This window comes from Athalia rosae, chromosome 5 (assembly GCF_917208135.1).
Source record: "Athalia rosae chromosome 5, iyAthRosa1.1, whole genome shotgun sequence".
Taxonomy (NCBI): domain Eukaryota; kingdom Metazoa; phylum Arthropoda; class Insecta; order Hymenoptera; family Athaliidae; genus Athalia; species Athalia rosae.
In genome coordinates, this window is record NC_064030.1 from 3549995 (window position 1) to 3577210 (window position 27216).

Below are 27216 nucleotides of genomic sequence, written 5' to 3' on the forward strand. Positions count from 1 at the left end.
TCATCGGCCCGATTTTCCAAACAGCAACGTCAAACTGGGTGGATACGAACGCACACATATGTATATACGTCCACGAAGATTCTTTACACGATATAAACGTATCTACATAAATGCACGTGTAGCGTATGCGTTGGGCCGCTATAGATCAGAGCGGCTAACTGCGCGTCTCGTCGTGTGTATACAGGAGCGCATACAGCCGGGGAATTGTTGATACGATCGAGTAGTGACTTCGGAACGAACTCCATGGTGTTTCTTCACGGTGGTTAGGGAGGAGCAGCGACGGCAACGAGAGCGTCGTCTTCGGATGCGGACTGATGCCGCGTCGGAGTCGAGGATAACACGGCCGAAATAAGGGCGGCAAAGATAGGGGAGGGGGAAGGGCGTCGCGACGCTGCGGCCACGTGAGCCACGTGACCCTCGGCAGAATCCGTAGCGTCCGTAGAAAATCTAAATCCGTCCGAGAGGCGAAGAAGAGGCTGTTCGTCCGCCGACTTCGAGGTTCACATAAGCCAGCGGATCGCTCTGCGGCATTATAATAATAACGCGCGTTCAGAGTTAATTCTTTACCGCGCGTAGAGCGCCTCCGGCCTGGCGTTACTGACCGAAATATTTGCGACCCACTAATACAACGTTCATCGACGGAACAACTCCGCGCGAATCAGAGAAAATTTTTTTGGTCCTAGTCCTTTTTGAGTACGGTAGCCGTAAACGGTGTGCCCCTGTTATACGCTGCTTCTGCTGGAAGAGAGAGAGAGAGACAGAGAGAGAGATAGCGGAGTCCCTTTCGTAGATTGTATTATCGTTTCGCCCTTCGCCGTGGAGAAGTTCTGCAGGGGCAGAGAGACAGATGATTCGGGTGGATGAAAGCGACCCGGTGGGCGGTAAGAATTTTCATATTAATTCCCGCCTGCGGCGATACGACTCCTACTTTTTTTTCCCGCACCCTTCAAGAATCGGACGATCGTTTTTCGGAGAAGTAGAGGAGGAGAAGGAGGAACTTTAAACGATCGAACTGCGCTCGCGACGCTATGCGTTTCGAGAAAACGAGGAAATCGAATTACTCTGCAATACCACGACACCAGGAGGGTGGGAGAGATCCGAGTTTCCGAGCAGATTCAATTTGCCGAAGCAACAGTTTGTACCTGAATTCGATATCACCGCGCGTTTCTGATCCAGGGACAAAAATCTTTTACCGCTCTCGTTGTATTCCCGTTATTGTTGTTGTATATTTTTTTTTCATATTTTTGACGGGATGATGAAAAGTTAGAAAGTTTTGAAATTTTCTTCAAGCGGTTGTTTCTATTGTTTGATTACAGAAATCGAACCGAGTTTCCCCTACCGTGACGTTACAGTTCGGCGTGGTGTTCAGTTTTCAGATCATTATGACATTGAATCAGAAGTTGGTCGGTGAGTATGATTAATTTTCTATATATCGGCGTTAATTGTGCGTGAATCGTCGATCGCAAACACCGTACAAACGTCTTGCGTAAAATACGGGTTATTACGTTATAATGATACAACGCACATACAGAGAGTATAACGCTTTCGGTTTATCCGAGAATAGCTCTACCTCTGGTCGAATTTCGAATTGATCGCGTAAATAAGCACTCTTGTTCAGAGGCTGGAAACCCATAGGTATAGAATACGTAAAACTGAGGATCGCATCCGTCAAATAATTGCCACTTTGCCGTCCGGTGCGGTTCACGTGTATCCGGCTTGTCAAAATTTTTCATCGGATCCTTATTTTATTCAGACCTGGAGGTATACCGGCGCGATCCGTTCGGATTCGACGCTCGTTCGACGATAGATTTTGTTTGTCGAATCGCGTGAGAGAAAAAAAATTTGACAAATAAATTCGCTAGAGAATTAATCTCGGTTCCTTTGTGCATTCGAAAAATGCAAGGAATCCACCCGCGCTGCACATATCAACATCCGGAATCTGCCCAGGCGAGCATTTATAAAACTGCCAACTTGGCAAGAAACATTGCGACGACTAATTCGCGACACGTCGTATACGTACATATTTGAAATGAAATAACTTGTGTTATACCTATTCGCTGAAGGGTGAAGCGGAAGGCAGGCGACCCTCCCCTGTGTAAAAATGACACACGGATTGCGTTCGGCTGAAATAACAAACGATCGTCCGTTTGGCAAGAGCCGTCATCTCTATCGTTCAATTTCGAAAAAACGCATCCTATCGACATTCTGGATCGTAATATTTAGGAGAGAATAATTCCAATTGTTTCGCAGTTGTCCGCGTCTTTCGGATCATTGTATATTGAGATACGTGGTGCGGTATAGCGTGATATAGTTTGTGACATAGAGCGCGAGGAAAAAGCGTGATCAACGTTTGTCTTTGGGGAACGCCAACTCATCGCGTAAAAACTTCTCTTGAGAAACAATTCGTGCAAGTTACAAGGTCTTTACTAGCAGATGCTACCAGTACAGCGTTAGATGCCTGGCGTCGGTCCCGAGAGCTAGATTTTTGGTGGCGTGTACGCACCAATACTGTTCACTTGCCATTATCACCGGCTCGAAAACAACGTAGAAACATCGGTCAAGTCCTCGTGTATTGGTAATCAAGGTCTCTCCGTCTATAAATAATACACCTACACGTTCCTTAGCTCGCCTACTATCCTCCCCCTTCTTCTCACCCCTCGTCGTCGCATCGATACCGAACTACGAACGACGTCGCGAACGTCGGGTCGGTGTGTTTTGTTCCGGAGGTTACGAGCCTCGACCCCTGCGCTCACCTGGGCACCAAATCGCTTGGACGCCTAGAATTCTCCGATTAAAACTTCGTCCGTTCTATCGGCGCCTCTAGTTTTCCCCTCTTCTTTTCCTCTCTTTTTCTCTGTTCAGGGGAAAATTCGGCACGGTCTACAGGTGCAAGGAGAAATCGAGCGGTCTCGCCCTGGCTGCAAAAGTCGTCAACACCGGACGAAAGGAGGACAGAAGGGCGGTGGAAAGAGAAGTCGAGATCATGAGGAGGCTCCAACATCCCCGTTTGATACAATTATACGACGCCATTGCCGCGAACAATAACATTTACGTAATATTGGAACTGTACGGTTGTCGTAGACGATTGTCATGTAAATGGTTTCTTCGTTGAATTTAATCGGAATTTTAATTCGCTAAAAAATTATTTATACATTCAAAGGATCGAGGGTGGCGAACTCTTCGAGAGGGTGATCGACGATGACTTTGTACTGACCGAGAGAAGCTGCGCGGTATTTATGAGACAGATATGCGAAGGTATCGAATTCGTGCACGGACAGAACATCCTGCACCTCGACCTCAAGGTGCGTATTATAAATTTAGTCGATATCCGATACCGTCAGGCCAACTGAAAATTTTTCATTCTCAATGAACCGCAGCCCGAGAATATTTTGTGCCTTACGAAAGAAGGTAACAGAATAAAGATCATAGACTTTGGTCTGGCTAGGACGTACGACCCGGACAAAAAGCTCCAGGTACTATTTGGCACCCCAGAGTTCGTCGCACCCGAAGTCGTTAATTTTGATCAGATCGGTTTCGGTACTGACATGTGGAGTATCGGCGTGATTTGCTACGTTCTGTGAGTGACTGACTTATTTATTTCGTCAATGAATTCGCGATTGTCAGGTGGAAAAGGGAAACTGATAGTCTTTGTTCACAGGCTGTCGGGACTCTCTCCATTCATGGGTGACACTGATGTCGAAACAATGGCGAACGTAACAATTGCGAAATATGATTTCGACGATGAAGCTTTCGCCGAGATATCTCAAGAGGCGAAGAATTTCATTAAGAGTCTTCTCGTTAAAGATAAAGGGTACGTCGTTGTTGTTTTTTTTTTTTTTTTTATTTTTATTTTATTTTGCTCGTTTCGTGTTTTACTTTCAGTCGTGTTTTACTCGTTTCCAAACGTCTCCTTGCACAAGACCTGTTCACGTGGCTAACTTAAATCACATTGTAGATAACAAACAAACAAACAAAAAAAAAATACAAGCAAACCAATAATAATGATAACAATAATACTGTCGTAAAAATGAACCGAGTTGATGCAACCTGCACGTGGAACACTCCCACGAACAGCCTCCCGTCCTCTGATGCACGGATTTTTATGATGTAGAAGAGAAAAAGAAAGTAAAAAAAAAAGTAAAAAAAAATGATAGAATTTGCTAAAAGAAACAATGAGATTATATAGAGATTGAGGAATACATTTGACGATGAGATAAATCTGAAGTATATGAGGGAAAAACTAAAGTGCCACGACGTATTGTCTCTTTCAGGGGGCGCGCTTCGGCGACGCAGTGCCGAGCTCACCCCTGGCTGCGCCGGAAGAGTACCCCTGCTCTCGCCCCTCGACAAAAAAACCCTCCTCTGCAGCCGGAAGTGCCTTCTGTAGCGCCCGCGGCGAAAGATATCCAGGCGAGAAACGGGGCGAGAGACGAACTCGAAGTAGCCAAGGACAATCTGAGGCTGTTCGTGGAGCGGTGGCGCGAACATCCCGACAGTCCCTACGCGGTAGATGGCCCCGGGTGCCGACCTGACTGCACCTCTGATCTTGCGGATTCCCTTGTTGCTGGTTTAGAATCCGTCTCGACGCGAGGACAAAGCCCTTCGCCCTGCGGAAGCCTCTGCAGTTCGGTCGACTCGGCGAATCCGATAGAAAGTGGTCTCAATATGCTAACCGTACCTGGCGCTGGACCAAGAGGCCCCTATCTCGATAGAAGAGCTTCCGAGGGAACGGCCATAAGTCACGATCCTGCGACCCAGATCGTACTGGCTGAGGAAATTATCAAACTTTCGGAACATCTACGCGCCATGGCTCTCGCGCCACGCATCGGAACCGGAAATCCCAGCGCCCTTGGCGAGGGAACGGCCACTTCCTCCCCGTCTTCTTCTACTACGGTGACAGAGTCCGCTGGAATCGGAAACCACATCGAGGCAAGTTCGACAAAAAAATCTGGGAAAATTGAAAGGAACAACGGAACGATGGCGACGAGTAGGCACGAGCCAAACGCGCCGTCCCCGACGAACCGAGTTCCGGAGCAGCCCGAAATATCGCGAGCAAATGAAATATCGGAAAAATTGTCGAGGATCGTTACACAGAGGAAAACTAACGGCACTTCGTTCGGCGGGGTCGGTAGATTTACGAAAAATCAAAACGACCTCGGAGACAACGATTCTCCCTGTACTAGCTTCGGACCCAAGACTTCCGTTACGAGGACGCGGCGATTTCCGGAGAAAACTGAAAGCCACATAAAGTCGCCCGGTTCTCTGGATACTCGCAGAGCGTTCTCCAATTCAACCTCGACGACGACGACGACGAGCACCAACGACGACGCTTCCTGGAGAACGCGCGGTACCTCGGCGAGGACGAAATGTTTCTCGACTTTCAGCTCCTCCTCTTCCACTTCGGAGTACAATAACGCGGAGAGTCCGAGACTGACGGTGACGACGCATAATAACAATGCCTCGTCGAAAACGAGGACGGGAACGCAATACAAGAGCGATCCCATATCGATCGAGAGAAAATCTTCGTCGTCCTCGCAAGGGCAAAAAGAGATCGACATGACACCCCCGTGGCGAAAAGCAAAACTTCATCGTTTCTCGGAAACCTGTCGCGACGTCCCTAGAATATCGAATCTTCGCGATCTTCACAGAAGTTTAAATCTCGACGAGCCAACGAGTACCAAGAATCTCCTGTTGCAATTGCTCGAGGAATGGGACGACGGGCAGACCGGGACTCGGCCGAACGGGATCGGCAGGAAATCGGTCAGCCTTGATTGGTGCGGCGAAGAATCCGTCGCCAGGCGATCCATGAACTCGTTAGCTGAATATTTCCAGTCGGAACAGCAAAAACCACCCCCTGGCGAACCAACGCCATCCGTTCATCGCTGATCACCAGATGAATTTTGCGTCAGTTCCTAGATACCTGCTGCTAATCCGTTTCCCGCTGCTACTCAGGCTTTTTTTTCTTATTATTACGTTTTCCACACCCCCTCTAATTATTAATTACCGAATTATTATTTTTATTTTTAATTCATTTATTATTTTTCGTTCTCTATTGCCTCCAAAGTGTGTGTCGGCAATGATGTCCTCGCATCTGCTTGATATTTATTTTGCCTAAACGTACCACTTCCTTTGTCGGAACTTTAAAATCATTTTATCATGGGTATCATATAATATTTTGGGGGTATGAAATTTGATGATAAAATGGACAAATGCCTAGTAGCGCGCAGCTTGAATGAATACTCTCGTACAAAATACATGTATATATAATCATGTGTAAAGTTAGTTATACCTGTATAATGACGAAGAGTTTTGTGAGTATATTTCTATTTTTTCGAAAGGACGACAGAAATTTTTAAACCTTGGTGGTTACGAAAGCGAGAAGACTGCAAAACTTCATTAGTTGAACGTCGCACGTTAAATATACATACCTACAATACGCAATCTGTAAATGCAGTTTGAATGCGTGTGCTTTTAAAACTGGCTACGATACGACGAGCAAAATATTTTCGCCTCTATATTTCGCCTTTGAATTATGTACTCTGTACAACAAGAAGTGAAGTGGCGGGCACTGGCTACATAGAAAATTAAATGAAAATAAAGTATATGCGTATAAAAAATGGAAAAAAAAACGCGGGTCAGATTATTCATTTTTATTGACCAGGGATGAAATAGACTGTTATATCTATCTGGATGAAACTGATAAAATAAAATATAGAAATACCCTCGTGAAGGAATGGAAATTAAATTATATATATGCAGGGAGAGGCCGCGAGCGGATCAATTGCTGGAGCATCGGTGGCTGGAAGCAGCGCTCGACAATCCGATCTCCAAGGTCCGTCTGAAGCGTTACGTTATCAAGAAACGTTGGGTGAAGGCAGTCAACACTATATTGGCTCTGAGACGAATGGGGGCCCGAATAGACCTCGAACTCGTCTAGTTGCTTGAAAAATATTGTTCTTAATTCTTTCTATATCCTTCTTTACGTCTGTCTATCTGCAGCCTACGATCCTGTCTTCGCCTCATCTATTTTTATCCCTGATTTGAAATTCCATTAACATGTACACTTTACATACTTCCATATTCTCGCTATTCTATATATTTAATTTACGTATAATTTAATTAACAAAATACGTCAATCGCGCGCGTGTATTATAATAATTCCGTTTTATTTAAATCGTCTAACTATACGAATATAGATCGATCATATTTTCCTCAAAACGAACCAATGTGCCAATGAACAAATGTCTATTTGATGATTGAAAATAAAAATTCCAAAGTAATAACCGTGTACATCAACACGTCTACGTTTATACGACTACGATGTTATTCATTTTATTTTTTTTATCATCTCCTCTAAGTCGATTCGAATATACCAGCCAAAAAGTTACGCAAATAACGCAGAGTATAACCGACTTCAATGATGTTTACAAGTACGAATAGTTGCGCACGAGATAATTTATTATGCAGATCAAATACATAGAATTTTTTACTCGATCTAAGCTGCAGGTAAAATATACCTAGCAACATTGGAGTTTAGTCAACGCTTGACATTTTTGAAAATGATTTGAGTAACCAGAAAGTATTTGAAAAACAATTTAAAAAAACTTTCAATCGTTATAAATTATAAATATCTCTTCAAAAATCGCTTTGAAAGAGTTACAGAACGTTGTTTTCCTCGATTTAAATATCCAAGCCTATCCCAGTCTTTTAATGTTTAAATACCAGGGCATGTCTTCGTGCTTTTGTTTTGAGCCTTTTAATTTTTTAAAGGGACGTTTAAAGGGACTCGATGTGCGCTCTCGATCACAGCGCTCGCAGTGTCTGTGGAGATGCGAGATACTAGAATTAAAGCACTCGAAACAGTAATCGGTGTATTGCTGCTTCATTACTGTCGTATTTATTTTATATTCACAATAAATGGTAAGTGTGTGACATTGAATGAAATTATTGAATTTGATATTGTAATAAAACGAGGTAATTGGACTCATTTATATTACCTATACAGCATTATTGGTATGAGACTACAATCGTCATTACTCCTCATAACCTCTACCTGTAAACAAAGCTTCAATTAATATATTTCATTAGACAGTGACTGGTCCATAAACGTAAATTCATCCTTAATTTATGAATTCTGTAATTCATTTCTATACAAAAAATTAAATGTCATATACTGCTGTGAAATATACCAAGGAAGTTATGTGGTACCGGATGAACTTTTACTCAGCTCTTTGTCTTTTTTTAGGAAGAGAAGCAAGAACAATGGAGCCCTTATGCTCGTGTTTATGAGCCACTGAAAGCTGGAAGTATTGATGGTACGGATATTATTCCCCATGACAAAGCGATCACCAGAGCTATACAATCACACTATGAGCCTCCTCACAACTTGAAATCGAAGCCGGAACGAACCTTGTTTGTTGCTAGACTTGGACCTAGAATTTCAAAACAAGACTTGAAAGAGGTGTGAAAATATTGCGCCTGTGTTGGATATTTCATCGGCACTTTTTATTCTGCATCAAGTTATAATATCAAGTCCTCATCAGTTTTAATTATTTCATTTTACTACAGCATTTTTCTAGGCAAGGGGATGTACTGTCGGTGAAAATAGTAGTAGATGTGGTTACTGGACTTCCTCAAGGCTACGCGTTTGTTGAAATGAAAGATGAAGAGCAGGCTCACAGAACTGCAAGGCGATTACACGATACCACACTCAACGGTCATAAAATATTAGTTGATTTAGAGCGTGGGCGCACTATGAAAGGCTGGAAACCAAGGCGATTAGGTAATATAGGAAATTTTAGATGTGAGTTGATACTCATACTGTCACCACCTCAATATTTACTCCAATGTTTATTTGACAGGGGGAGGATTTGGAGGCAAGAAAGAATCTGGACAACTGAGGTTTGGTGGAAAAGACAGACCATTTAAAAAGCCTATTTTAATAGGGTCCATGAGGTAAAGCACCGATCAGTAATCCCTGCTGACCTTAATTCGATGACCGAAACCACCTTTCCATTACCTGAATTTTTAATAAACATTATTATCATTTATTGACTTAATTATTTACCGGTTTCCCCCATCATACAAAAATAATAAACAATTAATTCAACTATTATCGATTCCTCCGCCGATCCGACGATAGGAATAGCTATAGAGAAAACTGTGCGGGTGTTTTCCAGCGATAGAAACACCGGCGGCAGATCTCGAAATACGCGTATACTCGTATCATAAATAAAATGTATTTTTAAAGCTTACATTTCAAGCGAGAAAGCAAGCTCCGGCTAAGCTAGTTACGCAATACATGAATACAAAGCTCTCCTTTGGCTTCTGAGGATCGCCGTATTATAACGCCACATAGAATTTGCACTGACGAATTTATTCGGCGGAATTGCATAACTAACAATCAGTTGATGCCCGCAGACCTCCGAGCGTCGGGGTAACTACCGATAAAAATTTACTACCGCGGAGAATACGAATAAAAGGTAAAGATTGACTGCCTTCGCATTTTTTCTCTCACTTAATCTTCGTTGCAGATTATTTTACAGCAATTAATAAAAATACGAAGCAACTTTATATGGCGTTTTTAATTCGCCGACTAAACCGCCCTTAAATTTTTAAACCAATTAGTAAAAAGAAACAAAACTCGGGTCATCCGAAAAAAAAAAATGGAAATCGCTCAATAGTTGTATACTTATAGAAATTTTCCATCTACGCTAACGCGACAGAGTATACGTGTTCATGAAATAGGAAAAACTAATTTTGGTAAGTCAGTGTTCGGACAGGATCAAGGTAATTCGATACAGGTGTGTGAACGCGTATCACATTTTACATCGCCAGGTGAACGAATGATTTTTCGATTGCAGGGAGGTCGGGAACCCAGAGAAAATATAACGATATAAAATATTATGACATCCGAATCTGCAGGCATCTGCCCCCTGGTTTTATGTACATTTATAAGTTAAAAATTGATACATTTAAGTTATTCTCGTAATCTGGCAAGCCGTGCGCAGCATAACAATTTATCCTGCAAATCCCGCTAACAGGCGCGGTGTGGGTCGCATGTCTTTTGGTTGCAAGAGCTATAGGTTTCTTCTTGCGATCACGCCGATGGCGTCCGCACGAGTCGCAAACCTCGAGGAACTTTATAGGAGGCGTCGCGACGCCCTCCCCCGCCATATATGGAGGCGCAGATTGCTCGCGCTTAGCTCACCCAAGTCCCACTAGCTCGCGCATCTTCGCGCTCCGTGTCATCGCCGTCGCCTACATTTGGGAAACTTGCGATATTCCACGCCTTTACAAATCACCCACCGTGTGAAAGTTTCGAACAGATGCATAAGCCCGAGTTCAAAATACACCAACCCCTCCGCCCTCGGCCCTCCGAGCTTTCAGCTCCTGAAACAAGTCAACCAGCCACCCCAATTATCCCTCATTAAAATCGTCAGCCTTATTGGCAAAGGGAAGTTGCAATAATTGCCATGAATTCCGAAACAAAGGTGCAGAGAAAACGTCTGAAAAATCGATGCTAAGAATGATAGCAATAACAAGGATAAAAGATTTCCTCCCTAAGATGTGTGAGCTTTCACACGTCAGGGGCAACATTAGGTCAGATCAGGTAGGGCGTTACGTCGTCCGTGACCAATTAACTTTGTTAGAATTTCGTCGGCTCTCGTCGTGGTGGGTCTTCGGGTTTTCTTTTTTCCCATGTAGATGTAGATGATTACGGAGTAAAAGCTTTCGGTGTTCCCGACAAGAGTAGAGCGAACATTGTTCGAACAAAGATGGATCGGACTTTCCCATTTACCAGAGAAATCCGCGGTAGAAATCGCTGATGAAATGAATGAAAAAAAGATTTTCCGCAGTTCGAATAGGACTGTGGAAGCTATTTTTTTGCTCCTCACTTCTCTATAGTTCCGTACGGACTAAAATAGCAAAGTCGACAGAGAGACGATGTTGCACGTTGGGGTACCAAAGTGACCGAGTAACCGAACCGATTAGATATCGCGTCTCCTTCGTTATGACGCCCTGCGGAGGAGATCTATAGGAACAAAAGGCAGAGTAGAGAATATCCGAGCGAACGGATTTCCTCCCCTCCTCCGAATATGTAAATGTCCAATCCTTGGCTTTTTCACTGCTCCAGGTTCGCGGTTTCTCTCTGAAGAAGTCAATCGAGTCGCGTTATTAATAACTTTGAAAGAAGAGTCGGGTCGGGTCGAGCCTCGGTTTGGTCGGTTCGGATCCCCTTGGTTTTCGTCCCGGCTGCGTATACTCCGTTCTTCAGAGCCGCTCTAGCTGTCGCGGACTCCACATTCCACCAGAAAAGCTCTTCCGTGTGTCACGGTGACCAGTCAGTCACTCGGCTAGAGCCCTACAATACCCTACGACTCTTAACTTTAACTCTCCCCCAAGTGTAAGTTTCACCTTCAAATTTAACTCATTGCGGTTGCGAGCGACGTTAAACGAGAAAAAAAAAGGACCCCCGGAGCGCGAATACTTGCAATAATGATAATAATAATTACGCAGAACACCCTCTTCTTAATAATGAAAAAAAAAGGAAAAAACGGCTTACACGATTATCGTATAAATGGTGCACTATCCGGCTTCCGATTTTTCGGTAACGGTAAAAAAAAATTTCGCATACATGTGATCAAAAAAGAAATGTGTATATGTAATAAAATCAGTTTCTATTGGGTAAAATGAATGGGGCCGATATGATTTGGAAATCGAGAAAATCTTGAAGCTCGTCGAAAATAAAAGTGTACACAGTAAAATCACACTAGGAGTAAAGAAACCAAAGAAAAAAAAAAAATATCCGGAGGACGTGGTAATTGCCGTTGAGACAAATTATTGTCTAATTTGTTCATTCTTTATTTTTCGTACTCGATGAGATGATGAACGGTTAACAGAGTCACCGGGATACGAGTATAATGTATACCTGTAGGTATAACGAAATGCTCGACGTGCTGCTAAGTGAATTTAGGTCGTCGATCGCAAATTATCGTAACATGCAAAGATGATCGACATCGATGTAGATTATATTCGTGCTAATTATACGAGTTGTTATAGTTCAATCAAATTAAGCTGCACAACGTCTGCGGCGAGTACTCACACCCGCGAGCTTAAGCTGTAAAAGGAAGTGGAAAAAGTGATAAGCTAATTTTTCATTTACATCCAAGATTATAATACACGAAGCTTTAGTCAGCGACCTGCACGGTAGCGTCTGTTCCTCCTCCTGCTGCTGACGATGGTGGTGGTGGTGGTGGTGCTGGTGCTGCTGCGATCTATAATTAGTTTGGCGGGTCCATCAAGCCTTGGTTAGAGGGAGGATATTCCGGGGGAAGGGGGTGTAGGGAGATGGGGAGGAAATGAGTAAAATGGAGGAGGGTGGGAGGGGGGGGAATCGTTCGCCGCTCGGCTCCATATAGAGCTTGTGCCGAGGAGCGGTGTCGAAGCGCTATCGGATTACCGTATACCTGAAGCCATTTAAATCTATTCGTTGAGCCTAATTCCGGGCTCCCTGTTGCATATCGAAGACGGTATTATTCCTTATGTTTTGCTCTTAATTTTCATCGGAAAAAAAATTTAAATTCCCTCCTTACAGTACCGCGCGGACGAAGCAACCCTCTTTTAGAACGTCGACATTGCAGAATAAAGCCCGATGAAAGAAATACGAAAACTTTTAACATCTCTTTCTCTCGTTTTTTGTTTGTTACAGACCCATAACAAGCAGCGAACATGTCCGACGACGAGGACCAATACTCGTAAGTATTAAACGCGAACGAACGAAATGAATTGAAAAAAAACAAAAAATATTCAACGATCGACGAAACTGTGTAAATTATATTTTACTGGCCACCAATTATTACGACAGGTTATAATATGATGATCCATTAATCTTCGCGAAATTTTTGTCACACATAACTACCCGTACATATACGCACAATGTTACATCTTGTGACGTGAGATCAAAAGTATATCACATAGCGTGATATGTATATTTTTATGCATACCGTTTTTGAAGTGGAGAAGAAAAATGACGTATGTATGTACGTGATCTGTATGTCGTCTGAAATACCCCGTTACGATTGATGTCATTTACCCTGGTTTTTGATTTTGTTGTTTGTTAAAAATTTGGTGAAATAACTTTCATTTATCAGCGAATTTATTTCGCGAGCTCGAGGTCTGCCCCTTTTTGTACGTTTCGTATAACTATATACTAATTGTTCTACTTGTTGCTCGAAAAACCCGCGGGTCGGTTCACCCGTTCGTATAGTCAAAATTCAAATGTCAACCCTTCGCCCCTTTTAATTGTACGTAATTGAATGTCACCCCGTTAATAATGCCAATGTTGTGAGAAACCAAAAGAAACATCATTTGTTGTTTTACAGCAGCGAGGAGGAGGAGGAAGTCGAGGAAGTGTAAGTGTCACCCTTAAGTATCTAATAAAATTATCGGTGATCGTTAATTTAATATTTCATCGTCTACCCCTGTGACTGACCTCTGTACGTAATCGTCCCTTTTCTTTTTTATTTGCAGGAAGTAAGTGCAGCTTGAACTTCGCCAACGACGGCTCTATATATTTTCCATTGAAAAGAAAAAGATCAAAATCAAAAATAGATTTCAATCAAGTGAACGATTAAATAATTTGAAAGGAACTATATAAATTCACGAATAGATATACGTTCTATAAAAGTATACATGATATACTCTATACGTAATACATAATACGAGTTAGATATACGTTGTGCAAAGTAGATATAATATATCAGAAGTAGATAACTTAGAAATGCATGGTTGATAGACAAAAAAACAAAAAAAAAAAAAATGAAACGTAGATATTAGGGGTGGTTACCACGATCATATCCATCGGCGATACCGAAATCTTTTGCGCTACACGGTATATTCGCAGGAATAATTTTTTTTAATCATCATTCAAAATCCGATGAAAAATAATCAATCGGTGCGGTTGCGGTCCTGATTCTATTAATTATTAATAGACATTTTCCCCGCGGTACGACAATACAAGTATAATATACTCAGACAGAAATTGGAACACGGTTGTATAGAAGCTCGCTGATATACGTGTTCAGAAATGGCCGTTCCATATAATCTTTCGATCAAGAAACGCGCTGAAAAGCATCAAAATACGTTCACCAAAATGTCGCGTCGGCGAGGGCCGTGCTGCAGATCTTTTGGTTGCGATCGTCCGTCGCTATCGGCGTCGACGTCGTCATCGTGGGGTAAAAATAGAAAACGCGGCTACCATTCGCGATTTATAAATAAAATCTAGAGACTCACGTACACGTTCAAAGGATGTAAATTTACCGTATATATACATTTGACATAACACAAACGTTATGTGTAGATAAATAATTTTTTTTCTAAAAAACTGTTAGAAACTAGCGCGAACGATTTCTCAAATAAATAGTCCTAACGAACGTCCGCGCGAAGAGATGTGCGGAAAAAAAAAAGTGATTTCTTTCATCACTCGACAAATATTAACCCTCGACGATGACGTTCGCCGAGGATTTTCTTTTTTTCCTTACAAGGGATGAAATAGGTTTTACGCGGGTAAAAAAATATGCTCGGCAGTGAGAAAAAAAACAAAAAATAATTACAATATATATAGAGAGCAATAGAATCACACCCCTCTGTTGTTACCGTACAAGCCCTCCCTCTAAATATTTGCATGGCAGAGGATCGATCCTCCGACAATGTTAACAGGAGATGTATAGAATTACTAGAGGAAAAACAGGAGTTTAGGTTTAAAAAAAATGACAAATCACTGACTCTGGTATGTATCTCTCTCTCTGTTTCCCCGCACACTCAACAAACCTTCCAACACACGAAACCAACGCACCGCCCGTACCAACGTGTCCCCTGATCACGTCTGTCTGACGATCGGTTGATCGGTTACGCGCCGCGATCACTTGATTCGAACGAAAACAGGCAGCCGGAGAAGAAGATCGAGTAAGTTCTATCACTCACTCACTCACTCTCTCTCTCTCTCTCTATCTCTCTGTGTCCGTGTAATTCGTTATTTGCACTTTACCTTTTTTTTTTAATTTATTTATCATCAGTACTTGTTTTTTTTTATTTTATTTTATTTTCCAACAAATAATACACGCGTATGATATTTGCAATTTTATCACGTGTCGATGCAGGTGAATGATCTGCAGGTGGTCGACTCGCATTGAGAATACAAACAATTATAGTCTACCGTTCCAAAACCATATTCTATATTGTGTATATTTGTATAAATTTATATGAATTTATACACGATATGCACGTATGCATATTATACGATTAATAAACAATTGTTCATACGCTCGTATTAAATCGTGTAATAACGATATTGTCCGTCCGCTATTTATTCTCGCAATATTATAAATCTATCGCTGCATTAAAATACACATTACATATTTGACATACCGATAGTCATCGCCATCATTTGATTTTTTTTATTTGTTATATCTTTTATTACAATTTTTTTTCCCGCAATTCTATTAGATACATTTTTACAATAATTGTCATTATATTTACATGTCTACACATCAATTTGATTGCACAGTTTTTTTTGTTGGTTTTTTTTTTCTCCAAATTTTGTCTTCGATCGATTGAAATTTTTTCACGTTGTCATTTTTGAGAGTATTTTTTTTTTTTGTCTTTCCTCGTTCTTTTTTCCTACCACAATTATTTACATACATATTCATTTTTTGGTTCTTTTTTTTTTTCAATTTTTGGTTCTTTTATTTAGTTTCTTTACATTTATATACATCTTCTTCGTCCGTCCGTAATATTGATATCCGTCCGTCCGTCGTGTATTCGTCCGTTTGCGCCTAATATTTTATATGTATGTATACTGTGATACATATGTGTAGAAATCAAGTATATACATTCTAATATACTTATAATCATAAAATGTTATTTGTATATTATATATGTTCCGGGGGAGAAAGAGAACGATATTTTTTCTTTAATTTTTTTTTCTTCAATATTCTTTTTTTCCCATCAATTAATTTTATTTCTTTCAACTCCTCTCTCGTACAGTGAAGTCTTTGTACGTTAATTAACCATCAAATTACTTTTCTAAATGTATGTAAATGTCATACACATTTATAATTCAAAGTCTATTATCACTTCATGTGTATCCCTGCAATTGCACTGTGTAAATTTTGGCGCGCCTCGAATTTATTTATATATATATATATTGGTACAAAGAATATATATATTAATGTAGTACATATACCCTAAGCATTTGGTGAAAGTGGTCGCGATTCACGCATGCGTTGAAATATTCGAATTTCTCGGTCTCCGAGCGAGCCCGAGCTTCGCTAGAGTCAGTGTAGCCACAGGCGTAGGCGCCTTGTTGTGATCTACGACCCTCAAGGTGACACATCATAACAAAGCTCCTACGCTGGTGGCTACGTAGACTCCAGCGCAGCTCGGGCTCGCTCGGGAATGTGGATCGCAAGTTCTTTTAACAGATGCTCATGGTGTGATCTGATAATTATGTGCTTGGACTTTTTTTTTCTGTTTTAGTAGTCTTCTCCAATTGAATTATGTAATATTAGAATTTTTGGTTGATATATTTTTTTTCCATTATTATTATTGTTGATATTATTATTATTATCATTATTATCGTTATTATTACTATTGTTGTTGTTGTTATTGTTATTATTATTACTGTTATCATTGCCTTGTTTAATTATCATTTTTTTATTTGATTAATTTTATTTTTATTTTTTTTTTTAATTTGGTTCGAAATCCGCATTTTATTATATTGGTAGATTTGATTGATTGGTATATTATAATATTATATTGCATCGCGAGCTTTTACGTGTTTTTTCAAACGCATTAACGTGAATAACGTAATTTATTGAATTAGTATCGTAATTATCAGCATTATAGTTAGTGCGATGGTAATGATATATGATCGTTTCTGATATGATTATGAGAATGACGATGATGACGATGATGATGATATGATTATGAATGGTGGCGATCATATGATGTTTTGACAAATGAGTATGAAAGTGATGATGATGCGAATGATTTCAATTTATATGCTAGTGATGACAGAAAAATTAACAAAAAAAAAATCTAAGAACACAATCCATATACGAAAGAACAAACAAAGTATATTACTATACATGCATTGAAAAAATAACAAAAATAATATAACAATATATCAGTAGTTGTATTGCAATACCAGCAGTTGTAGTTTTACTTTTCTTTATTATTTTTTTATCTAATTTTATTATTTATTTACTCAATTATTTAATATTTTTTTTTGCAGTATTTTTTTTAATATATTAATCAATCGTATCACGTACATCGATTAACACAATTTCACATGGTAAAATTCAAAATTTATAGAACAGAATGTGCGATGAAATTCAAAACGTCAACCATCATTATTGAAACGATGTAATAATAATGATCACAATAATAATCAGATTAATAATGATTGCATAAATAACAAAATAACCAATCATTATTGAAAACAAAATGGAGAACGACTGATACGAATTATTATCACACCCAACGAGAATGTTTGATAAACGAAAAAAAAAATTAGGAAACCATAGCAATGACATAAAACTCCGCATTGGCAAAACGCGCATTTATATAATTATATAATTTAACAATCATATAAGTTAGATAATGTATAGTGAAAGGGAAAAGAAAAAGCGTTACACTGCAGGCATCGAAAAAGGGCGTTTTACATGTCAGCACGATACATATAGACAGATATGTTCGCACATGATTTATCATACATAAAGTGCAATTGTAATTGACGTATATACACGTGAAAGAATTACATTTCGGGTGATCAGGGTTATTAATTAACATCTGTGTTGTACGCAGGAAGTTGTATGTACTCACAATTAATGAAATTATTTCTCATTTATAACCTGCGTTGACTGGGAGTATAAGTACATGATATATTTTACATGATGAAGTAATGATTCAGGACTTATGTGATGTTATTTCCATGTGAAAATATTTGAAAAAAAAAGTCGAAAGAAATGGAAAAAAGAACTGATACATACGTCGGGACAAAGAATAAATTATTGATTAACTCAAGTTCTGCTTTCTCTTTTATAGGGGTAGGGCGTCACAAAAGTAAGTTTTACTCGAGGTGTTGAATTGATAAGCTCGTATGACGTGGTGTTACATACGTGAATAATACTCGTTGTTCCTTACCACCCCCGCCCCCACCCTACTCTCCATTGTATAATAATGATTTATTCCTATGCACGCATATACGTAAATTCATATCATCGAATATTATAAGCACCAAACGTTCCTCCTCATTTCAAATTAATAGACGAGTTTTTTCTCGTTTTTTTTTCATCTATTGAAAAATTTTATATGAATATTTATAACTGCAATATTTGCAATTTTTTGCAACGTCGATAAACTGCGTTGAATATATACATACATCCGGTCTGTGAACGTATGGAATTCATTCGGAAATGTGATGAAAATTTAATACCGTGATATAAATCATTGTGGTGACGACAATAATGACGAAAAAGTCAACGAGAGAGAATGATTTTTTTCAGAAAATATTACCATTTCGACGTTATCACAACTAACCACCGTTGTTATCCTAACATCGTAACAAAAATAAAAAATTGGAGGTTTTGATGTAACCGTAAATGATAATAACTCCATTAGGAGAAAATTTTTAAACATACGTAGTTTTAATTTGATTTTTTTTTCTTGCAAAAAATACCGCCGATAAATGAATGGATTTTTCAATTTTTCCACTCTCATTCGAGAATTTCACAATCACATTTCCTTCTCTCCTAATTCCCAATCCTATAATTAATATAAATCACATACGAATATACCCATCTGGTTTCAGCACGGCAAAAGCATACTGTGAACGTGCATTTGTATCAGCCTAATCAATAATTAAACAAAAAATTGAAGTTAAAAATTAAATAAAAAAATACAATATTCCAATATCGTGAAAATGTTATACCTCGTGATTGTTTTGACAATAGCCCGTTGGTGAAAAAAAAAAAATCAAGAACAAAAAAAAAATTGTTGTCTGCCAGCATGCCGCCTCATTTTGCTTGCTTATATCATGCCTGGAGTTTGCATTATATTCTGTCCGTCCGTCTGCGTGTGTAAAGTGTGTCTGTGTGTGTCCGCCCGTCTGTTTGCTGCGTGTGTGTGTGTGTACGTCAAACACATATGTCGTGTATAATGTAATACGTGGAGGTGTGAATGTCTGTACGAAAAAAGAGAGCCCAAAAAAAAAAAAAAAGTATGAAAAGGGAAACTGAAAAAAAAGAAACAGAGAAAAGGAAAAAAAATGGATAAAAGGGAGGAAGTATAAGGAACGTCGGAAAGGAAAAGGGATAAGGATGACGTGAAAATCGGAATGATTAGATGATGAAAGGGGAGGTTTTAATAAAAAAAAAGGGAGAAGAGACTCGGAGGAGATGGCACTAAACCAACTTTTCTTTTTTGCCCCGGCAATCTTCAGGGAATCCGGCGAGAACCCCGAGTTCATGAAGGTACGTTGAACAAATGCCCTGTAAACGATTGATGAAAAAAAAAGGAATTTTGAGAACAACGTTTGATTCGATTTTTTTAATTTTTTCACTTGCAGAGGCAGGAACAAAAAAGAAGTGACCTCGATGAACAACTGAAGGAGTACATCGCTGATTGGAGAAAACTTCGGCTGAAGGAAGATGAGGAACTTATACGACTCAAGGTAAAAAATGATATTTGCTATTGGTCCTGGAGTTATGGATACAGCAATTTGAAATATTTTTTATTCTCCATTATCACCAATATTTCGGTAGGAAAAACAAGCCAAGCGCAAGGTCACCCGCGCTGATGAGGAGAAGAGATTGGCCCAGAAGAAGAAGGAAGAGGAAGAACGTCGCCAGCGTGAAATTGGTGAGAAAAATTTTTCGGAATTTAAATTTTCATCTTTCTACGCGTCGATGATATATTTTATTCATATCGTGTCGTCTTTTCTTTTCTTTCCCAGAGGAGAAGAAACAGCGAGATATCGAGGAGAAGAGAAGGTGAGTTTTACGATTCGACGGAATTTTTTTCTTTGAAGACTCTTAGAATGGTTTTATTCGTTTGATGGTGAACTTATTCTGACCGATCATGTTTCGTTTTATTTCCAGGCGCCTCGAAGAGTCCGAAAAGAAGCGTCAAGCTATGATGCAGGCAATGAAAGATCAGAACAAGAAGGGACCCAACTTCACCATCACCAAGAAGGACCTCGCCGTTAGTATTAATAATTCTTGTTTCCCGACCCTTCGACTCCTTGGCGAAGGACAGAGAATAATTGATGAAGATATTTATACTTATGGCTTCTTCCTCTTTTTCAGGGTAACCTTTCCTCCGCGCAAATTGAGCGCAACAAGACCACCGCCCAGCTTGAAGAGGAGAAGAAGATCTCCCTCAGTTTCCGTATCAAGCCCCTAGAAATCGAAGGCTTGAACATCGACAAATTGCGATTCAAAGCCACCGAACTTTGGGATTGCATCGTCAAACTAGAAACGGAAAAGTACGACCTTGAGGAGCGCCAGAAACGCCAGGACTACGACGTAAGTCATCAGTATAAACCGTTCCTTGTTCGTTACATTAGAAATTCCAACGATCCTTCTAATTATTTTTTCACCCTCGTAGCTGAAAGAACTGAAGGAAAGACAGAAGCAGCAGCTGAGACATAAGGCCCTGAAAAAGGGTCTTGACCCCGAAGCCTTGACCGGTAAATACCCGGTAAGATGTTTTCGGTTTTTTTCAAATAATTTTTATGAATTCTTCATTTTCCGACGACATTTTTCTTCTAATAAAACGTCCTTTCAACAGCCCAAGATCCAGGTCGCCTCCAAGTACGAACGTCGTGTGGACACCAGGTCATACGATGACAAGAAGAAGCTGTTCGAAGGTGTAAGTAAAATGGCGCAAGCTCTTTTTCTCAACAACAAAAAAAAAAAAAAAAAAACATTATTCTGACGGACACGACGGCCTTACAATTAATTCACGAAATAACCGCGACCTCGCGACCCCTGTTAAAATAAATTCGTCGTCCCGACAATCATCATCAAATATCGCGATTTCTACGAGCCAGTCGAAGGGTCAGTATGATTAATCACTTAAAAATTGATGATGTATTAATTGAATCGTAGGGATACGACACCCTCCTCGCGGAGTACAACGAGAAAATTTGGAAACAGAGAACAGAACAGTTCATGAAACGCAGCAAAAGTGAGTCGCCTGAGTAAAGAATTAAACGGTTTTATCTGCACCCTCAACACGACGCCCCATTTTTTTTTTTATGGTTTTTCACTTTTCATCACGGTCCCACCAACACGGTTTGGATTTGAATTTGCTGTTGACTTTGTACAGTACACTGCACAATTCTTCTTCACTTTATCATCGTCATTACGCCCTTATTTCTTTGAGTTTTCACGTTGCAAAATCAAAAAAAAAAAAAATAATGATATCCATAATCTCGTTTCGTTCATTATGTATAACAATATACAGTTCCCTCTGGATACATATATGTATATCAGATACAATTCACCGTCGTGATATATATATTTTTTTTTAACCTGCACGTAAATTAAATGTATACCAACATGTGCATTTTGTTACCATCCCCCCAAACGTTTTTTACGTAACAACGTCACACGCGGCGATCTGCATCTAGGCGACAGGCTGTTCCGGATCAATCGATAGACCCGACGACGATAAAACGAGTAAGTGATCGCCCCTGGCATGCCGACCTTTTTCATTCATGTTTCAGGGACTTACCGACGCGATAAAGGAACACCATGAAAAGCACTGGGCCGAACAGAAGCAACAGTTCCAAGGACGTCAGAAGGGTACGTAAAAAGCAAAAAAGAAGAACGAGGGCTGCGAGGACTTGAACCCTCCGTGAATTTTACTTTTTGCATTCGGTTTTCTTTCTTCATTCATTGTCTCCTTTCGTTACCGATTTCATTCGTTCACTCGTGTCTTCCTCGACACCTGAAATCGAGATCGATGAAAGTTTGCTAAATCATTATCTTATCCACAAACAGCGAAGTTGCCCAAGTGGTTCGGCGAGAGGCCGGGCAAGAAATCTGGTGATCCAGAATCTCCCGAGGGTGAGGAGGACGTGAAAGCAGCTGCCGACGAGGACATCGAAGAGCCTGCGCACGAAGCTGAGGAAGATGAGGAGGCAGAGGAGGAGGAGGAGGAGGAAGAGGAAGAAGAAGAAGAGGAAGAGGAAGAAGAGGAAGAGGAAGAGGAAGAGGAGGAGGAAGAAGAATAATAATAATGCCATATCCACAAACAAAAACGATAAAAATTCTATACAAAGAACTATATAATTAATAAAAAAGATGAGAAAATGAAAAGATAAAAAAAAGAAAAGAAATTACACACGACAACAAAAATATTATATTGTATGCCCTCTCGCCATCTTTATTCTCTCGCTATATAATTATAAATAATAATATTAATTACTCTATACGTCGTTATCCGCACAAACTAATACATATATTTACCATACCTACCACTACACGAAAAACCAACATCATTCGAGCTCATTACCATTTGCCTACAATCGAAATTCAATTTGTGAGATCAAGCTAAAATATATGTTACGTTTTTTTTTCTTCCTTTTCTTTCGCCACAGGCTCTGGATCTTTACTGTATTTTATTTATATACCTGAAAAACTTCATTGCGTCCATCGACCAACTAAACATCTGCAGGATGTATGTATACCGGCATCCAGTCTCCCAACATATTCTTCTTCTGCGCTGCACATGTTACTATCAGTGTTTGTACCATACGATATCACGTACTATATCCATGTACACGTTCATATTCAGCTTTATACGTATAACAATATGTCTTCGAGGGGTGCATCGTTATTATCGTTTGGATACGTATATATTTGAAAATAGTACATATGTATTTATTACATATTTATTAGATGACTTGTATGTTATACGTATGAAGAGGACGCTACCACTGTTATAATTATTAGCATTAATGTTATTATTGTAATTGTTATTATTATTACTACTATTATTAATATTATTACAACTATTATTATTATTATTATTATTATTATTACCTATTATTATTATTATTATTAAAAACAAGAATCAAGGGAAAAATAATACTGCAATAATAATTATTTAAATAAAACGGTTTTATCATACAAACTGCATACCATGTAGTATACGGGGACATAGAGAATAAGGGCGGATACAACCCCATTATATGGTGAATTCATGGAAAAACTAAATATGTGTGCTTTCCTCTAAGGGTAGGAGAATCGAGAAAATGTTATCTATTAAGGTATTGTAAAAATCGCATGTGAGCTTTTTCCTTGGTTTGACAATTTCTCTGTTCCACGAGATACTCACCCTCCGCAAGCTCATTTATCAATATAATATTATTTTTGCGGCCAGAGGGTTGTTATTATTATATTGATTGTTGTTGTTATGGATGTTATTATTATCATCATCATTATAATTTTTTCAAGCATGCCATTGGACGTAACGAAGATTCGTTATACGATTTCGCGCGACGATCCCTCGTCGAAGGAGACCATGACGCGTGTTTATTTGAATATTGAAGAGGACTCTTCGTGGAAAATCGATAAATTTTACGGCTCTTTAGTACGCATAAAATGAAAATCGAATCTCGCGTAAGTATACGTACAATTTCTTTTTGTTTGTTATTTTTTTCTCTTTCTTCAATTTTTATGTAGTGGGTAGGGGTATACGTTTATATATATACATGTATAAGCACAACTTGAGAGACGAAATTTAGCTGCATTCGCGAGGTCGTTTATTTGCTCGTATAGCTTTGATGTATTTAATATTAGGATGTATAAATATATGGACGTAATCACATCGATATACTTATTATACCTATATTACTCGTGAAACATCGAAGCCATCTCTTTATTTTGCAAAAATATTTTCCCCTGCTTGTAACTCTCTATCTCTATCTATATCTTATCTCAGTGTCCCCAGTCAACTATTTATAATAGCTACTATGGGACGAGAGTAGTTGAACATCGGTGAGCTTTTTCGACGACCACGAAACGATTTCATGGAGAAACGTGTTGGTACGCAAGTGTATACGCAATCTGTCCTAGGTATACGTACACGTACACGTGTGATGCATATGGTATACATAAATATATATGTATGTATATATATATACAGGTATTATATTATATGTAATGCGACAAACTCCGCGGATCTGTATAACAGTTATAATACTACAGCCCACGGGAATGTTGGCGTCGTATGAACGGTGGTATTATATGTATAATAGTGTCACCGAGAGGTCTCCCACTTTCACGCGACCACGAGTCGGAAATACCTCAACGCGAGTTCCTCGTCTCTTGTCTCCTCGCCTCTCTTCTTCCCATAGTTTTTCCTCTCCTCTCCTTTCCTCCCGTGTACTTTTTCCTCTTCGCGTCTAGCCGTGGCCTAGCCTGGTCTAGCCTGGCGGCAAGAACGCGCGTGATCCGAGGGTATTTAATAATATGCGAATATGGTAAATTTATGTAAAGTGAAGAAAAATAAGGGATGGGCGGGGGTGGGAGGGCCGTGACTCGATCGCAACGATGGATAATTTAAACTGCGAAAAAAACAGCTCGCGAATTAAAATTAAATAATATACAGAAAGCGAGTAATCGCAATGAGTGATAAATAAATTATAATTAAAATACCATAATCATGACGCACGATATTATGATAAAGCTTTACAAAAAAACCCCAAGAGCGTCGTTATCGAAACCACAATTTTCCGGCATATGACAATGATTATTATACCCCCTCACTCGGCACACAGGTTATACGAAATATTATTTATCATCGTATCATACGCCAATCGAATACCACGAAGAACTAAACTTCACAATCCGTTTAGAGTCGTCGTAAATATTATATAATTAATTGAATATAGAGTAAAGAACCAAAAAATTGAATGAACCAGTGCGGCGTACGAAGAAAAAAGAAACGAGAGTGCGTGAGGAACAGAGAAGACAAACGTGATAGTTGGTGCGGAAAAATGCGGTGCAGAGATAAAAAAGAGACTAGAAGATCGCAAAAATTTTATAACGACACTTGTTACATCACATTGTGAATTATATTTATAGTCGATATTATTGTTGCTATTGATTTTATTTTTAAAAAATCCGCAAAGGTAGTAGACATATACACGCGAATTGTGTTTTTTATTGTACATTTTCCTTCGTATCCATCGTGTCTTAAGCGGAACGGTGTATTTAAGTTAATAACTTTTAATTGAAAGTGTCATGGCCGTCGTTTGTGAGGTGTCACATCAGCATCTGGACAGAAAAACGGTGTACCGTGAGCTGAGAAGTGACCCCCGAGTATTGAGAAGAAGAGGGAAAAGGATGCGTAGCTGACTGGGAGGTGTGAGGAGGCTACGTCAGATTGGCGGGAAGCCGCCCATGCGGTAAGTCCATTATCACCATCCTAATTACAATAATACTTTGAAATTTCAACCGCATCGCGTGCTCGAACGCGATTTCAAAACACACTTCAAAATCTCTTCATTAACCCGTCATTCGCGTTGAAGAAGAAAAAAGATGACAAATTCGTCATTTTTCACAGAGGAACAAAACTCATTCGTACCAATCACCTCATTCAAAAATTACGTCCGTCTCTACGCTACGTACGATTAATGAAGAAAAAACGAAACAGAAAAACTAAATTTCCGGTGCTGCACGATAGTCGCGAGTTTTTTTTTCTTTTTTTTTCTCTTCCTGGCACCGCGTTCATTCCACGGTCGCGCCCCGGTCTTAACGAAGTTGATGGGACCACGTTGGGAATATTAAACCGTTGGTTACGTACGTACGTATGATTAAAATATATACACAATGTAAAATACCGGTGTAATTATACCTATACGTATACCTAAGTCTTTACCTACGAGTTAATAGCGTGAACGAGCTACAAGGTGACGGTAACTAAATAGAGGAAAACCGAGGCGAGAGGATCGCGGAGTGAAAGGAAAGGTGAAGACTGTTATAGGTAACTCGTGTGTAGGTGGATATCGTACAGTTATAATGCCCGTGCTAGCTGCTACCAAGATATCTTGTATTGTATGCACATAACATACGTGTATAGCGTATACGCGCAAATGTTGGCTGATAATAATGTATAATAATATATCGTACGCTTGGAAATGAGTCTAAGTCGGTTATAGCGTGTAATTTATAGACTTGAAAAAATTTAGCCATGAAAATGTGCCATTATTTCGAGTGAAAATTCAAAAACTAAGTAAAACAACGTGAAACGAAAGAAATAACAACGAAATTCGATTATTCGCGAGTGGAACGAACACGTAGACGTAGCAGCGCCGCCGGATTCCTTGAAATTTTGCTAAATCGTGAATATGTACGTATAAGTATAACTATATATTCTCTTTGCGTAGAAAATAATCCGCGCTTGATCCGCGTAATTTATATATAGGTATATATAGGTATTACAACTTATACACGTACAGTTCTACGTATAGTATACCTAGGGGTTAATAGTAATGGCGTCGTTTCGAATCACTTATATATCTTACTGTTATAGAACGAGCTGACTAAACTCTCGCCCGGATAAATTTTGCCAAACGCAAAAGCAGCTATAAACGGCGTGCATAGTAATTCCCGTATACGATTCATGATTAATTCAATATTATGTCCAAAAATTTGCATAGTTTACGTAACCGAGCAGCTGCCGCCGCTGGTTCGTACGTGTGTACGGGCGACAGCGTACAAAGGTGCATGTAACGATAGACTTTCGGGTTCAATACCGATTAATTCCAGATCGGTGTCTAGGTAACTGGGACGTGTCTCAAATCTTGAAAGTCAAGATCACACGCGTGGACCTATGCTAACTAGATACGGGCGGTTATAAGCCCACGATATCTGAAGCTGTACTCTGAAGCGCAGCTGTATAAATTATTCAATTTACTCGTGCGAATTACTGAATATTTTTGCACATAACACACGACCACCGGTTTCTTCGTACAATTATGTTAATGCATAGACAAGGTCACCGGTTGGGCGTTTCATTCCTAATATATCTTAACACCCTGTAAAGCACACCTATGTGAGGAAAATGAGAAAACAAGAAAAGAGAAAAAAAACCACGTCAAAGGTGGTGGTCACCCGATGTAATAGCATCAACGAATTA

General features: G+C 39.6%; 3 protein-coding genes and 1 long non-coding RNA gene across 12 annotated transcripts; 3 read left to right on the forward strand and 1 right to left on the reverse strand.

Moving 5' to 3' along the window:
* Positions 1–459: 459 nt before the first annotated feature.
* Positions 460–6547, forward strand: LOC105692932 (calcium/calmodulin-dependent protein kinase type II-like). Of its 3 annotated transcripts, XM_048655795.1 has the most exons (8): positions 460–881; positions 952–1134; positions 1317–1407; positions 2863–3066; positions 3161–3302; positions 3378–3577; positions 3659–3811; positions 4272–6547. In XM_048655795.1, exons 2-8 carry the CDS (start codon positions 1029–1031, stop codon positions 5884–5886), a joined length of 2511 nt encoding a protein of 836 aa, XP_048511752.1. In that variant the 5' UTR covers positions 460–881; positions 952–1028; the 3' UTR covers positions 5887–6547. The 3 variants fall into 3 exon arrangements, with proteins under 3 accessions (XP_048511752.1, XP_012267932.2, XP_048511753.1); XM_012412509.3 differs by lacking the exon at positions 952–1134 and having other exon boundaries at positions 461–881; XM_048655796.1 differs by lacking the exons at positions 460–881; positions 952–1134; positions 1317–1407 and having other exon boundaries at positions 2910–3052.
* Positions 6518–22503, forward strand: LOC105692924 (troponin T, skeletal muscle). 7 transcript variants are annotated; one of them, XM_048655812.1, is made up of 15 exons: positions 11223–11407; positions 12713–12758; positions 13386–13419; positions 14947–14967; positions 18109–18126; positions 19505–19535; positions 19631–19735; positions 19827–19923; positions 20018–20054; positions 20163–20265; positions 20370–20588; positions 20671–20763; positions 20854–20934; positions 21794–21872; positions 22071–22503. In XM_048655812.1, exons 6-15 carry the CDS (start codon positions 19530–19532, stop codon positions 22301–22303), a joined length of 1053 nt encoding a protein of 350 aa, XP_048511769.1. In that variant the 5' UTR covers positions 11223–11407; positions 12713–12758; positions 13386–13419; positions 14947–14967; positions 18109–18126; positions 19505–19529; the 3' UTR covers positions 22304–22503. The 7 variants fall into 7 exon arrangements, with proteins under 7 accessions (XP_048511766.1, XP_048511765.1, XP_048511767.1 ...); XM_048655813.1 differs by lacking the exon at positions 14947–14967; XM_048655811.1 differs by lacking the exon at positions 18109–18126 and having other exon boundaries at positions 11224–11407.
* Positions 7781–9050, forward strand: LOC105692899 (U11/U12 small nuclear ribonucleoprotein 35 kDa protein-like). The gene is made up of 4 exons (XM_012412419.3): positions 7781–7920; positions 8246–8461; positions 8569–8782; positions 8862–9050. The coding sequence occupies exons 1-4, from the start codon at positions 7918–7920 to the stop codon at positions 8957–8959; spliced, it is 531 nt and encodes a 176-aa protein (XP_012267842.1). The 5' UTR covers positions 7781–7917; the 3' UTR covers positions 8960–9050.
* On the reverse strand, positions 22375–26438 carry LOC125501055. Its single transcript, XR_007278568.1, has 2 exons — positions 24732–26438; positions 22375–24640 (listed from the first exon to the last, which is right to left on the reverse strand). It is a non-coding gene; the product is annotated as an uncharacterized LOC125501055 (long non-coding RNA).
* Between the last annotated feature and the right edge of the window lie 778 nt (positions 26439–27216).

Excerpts from the sequence above, each read along its gene's own strand:
- LOC105692932 (XM_048655795.1), top strand. The coding sequence starts at position 1,029 with ATGCGTTTCGAGAAAACGAGGAAATCGAATTACTCTGCAATACCACGA. Across the intron at positions 3,067-3,160 it reads ATTTACGTAATATTGGAACT|GATCGAGGGTGGCGAACTCT; the intron begins GTACGGTTGTCG and ends ATACATTCAAAG. Across the intron at positions 3,812-4,271 it reads CTTCTCGTTAAAGATAAAGG|GGGGCGCGCTTCGGCGACGC; the intron begins GTACGTCGTTGT and ends TGTCTCTTTCAG.
- LOC105692924 (XM_048655809.1), top strand. The coding sequence starts at position 6,533 with ATGTACTCTGTACAACAAGAAGTGAA. Across the intron at positions 20,266-20,369 it reads TCACCAAGAAGGACCTCGCC|GGTAACCTTTCCTCCGCGCA; the intron begins GTTAGTATTAAT and ends CCTCTTTTTCAG. Across the intron at positions 20,589-20,670 it reads AGAAACGCCAGGACTACGAC|CTGAAAGAACTGAAGGAAAG; the intron begins GTAAGTCATCAG and ends TCACCCTCGTAG.
- LOC105692899 (XM_012412419.3), top strand. Across the intron at positions 8,462-8,568 it reads CAAAACAAGACTTGAAAGAG|CATTTTTCTAGGCAAGGGGA; the intron begins GTGTGAAAATAT and ends ATTTTACTACAG. Across the intron at positions 8,783-8,861 it reads CTGGAAACCAAGGCGATTAG|GGGGAGGATTTGGAGGCAAG; the intron begins GTAATATAGGAA and ends TTTATTTGACAG.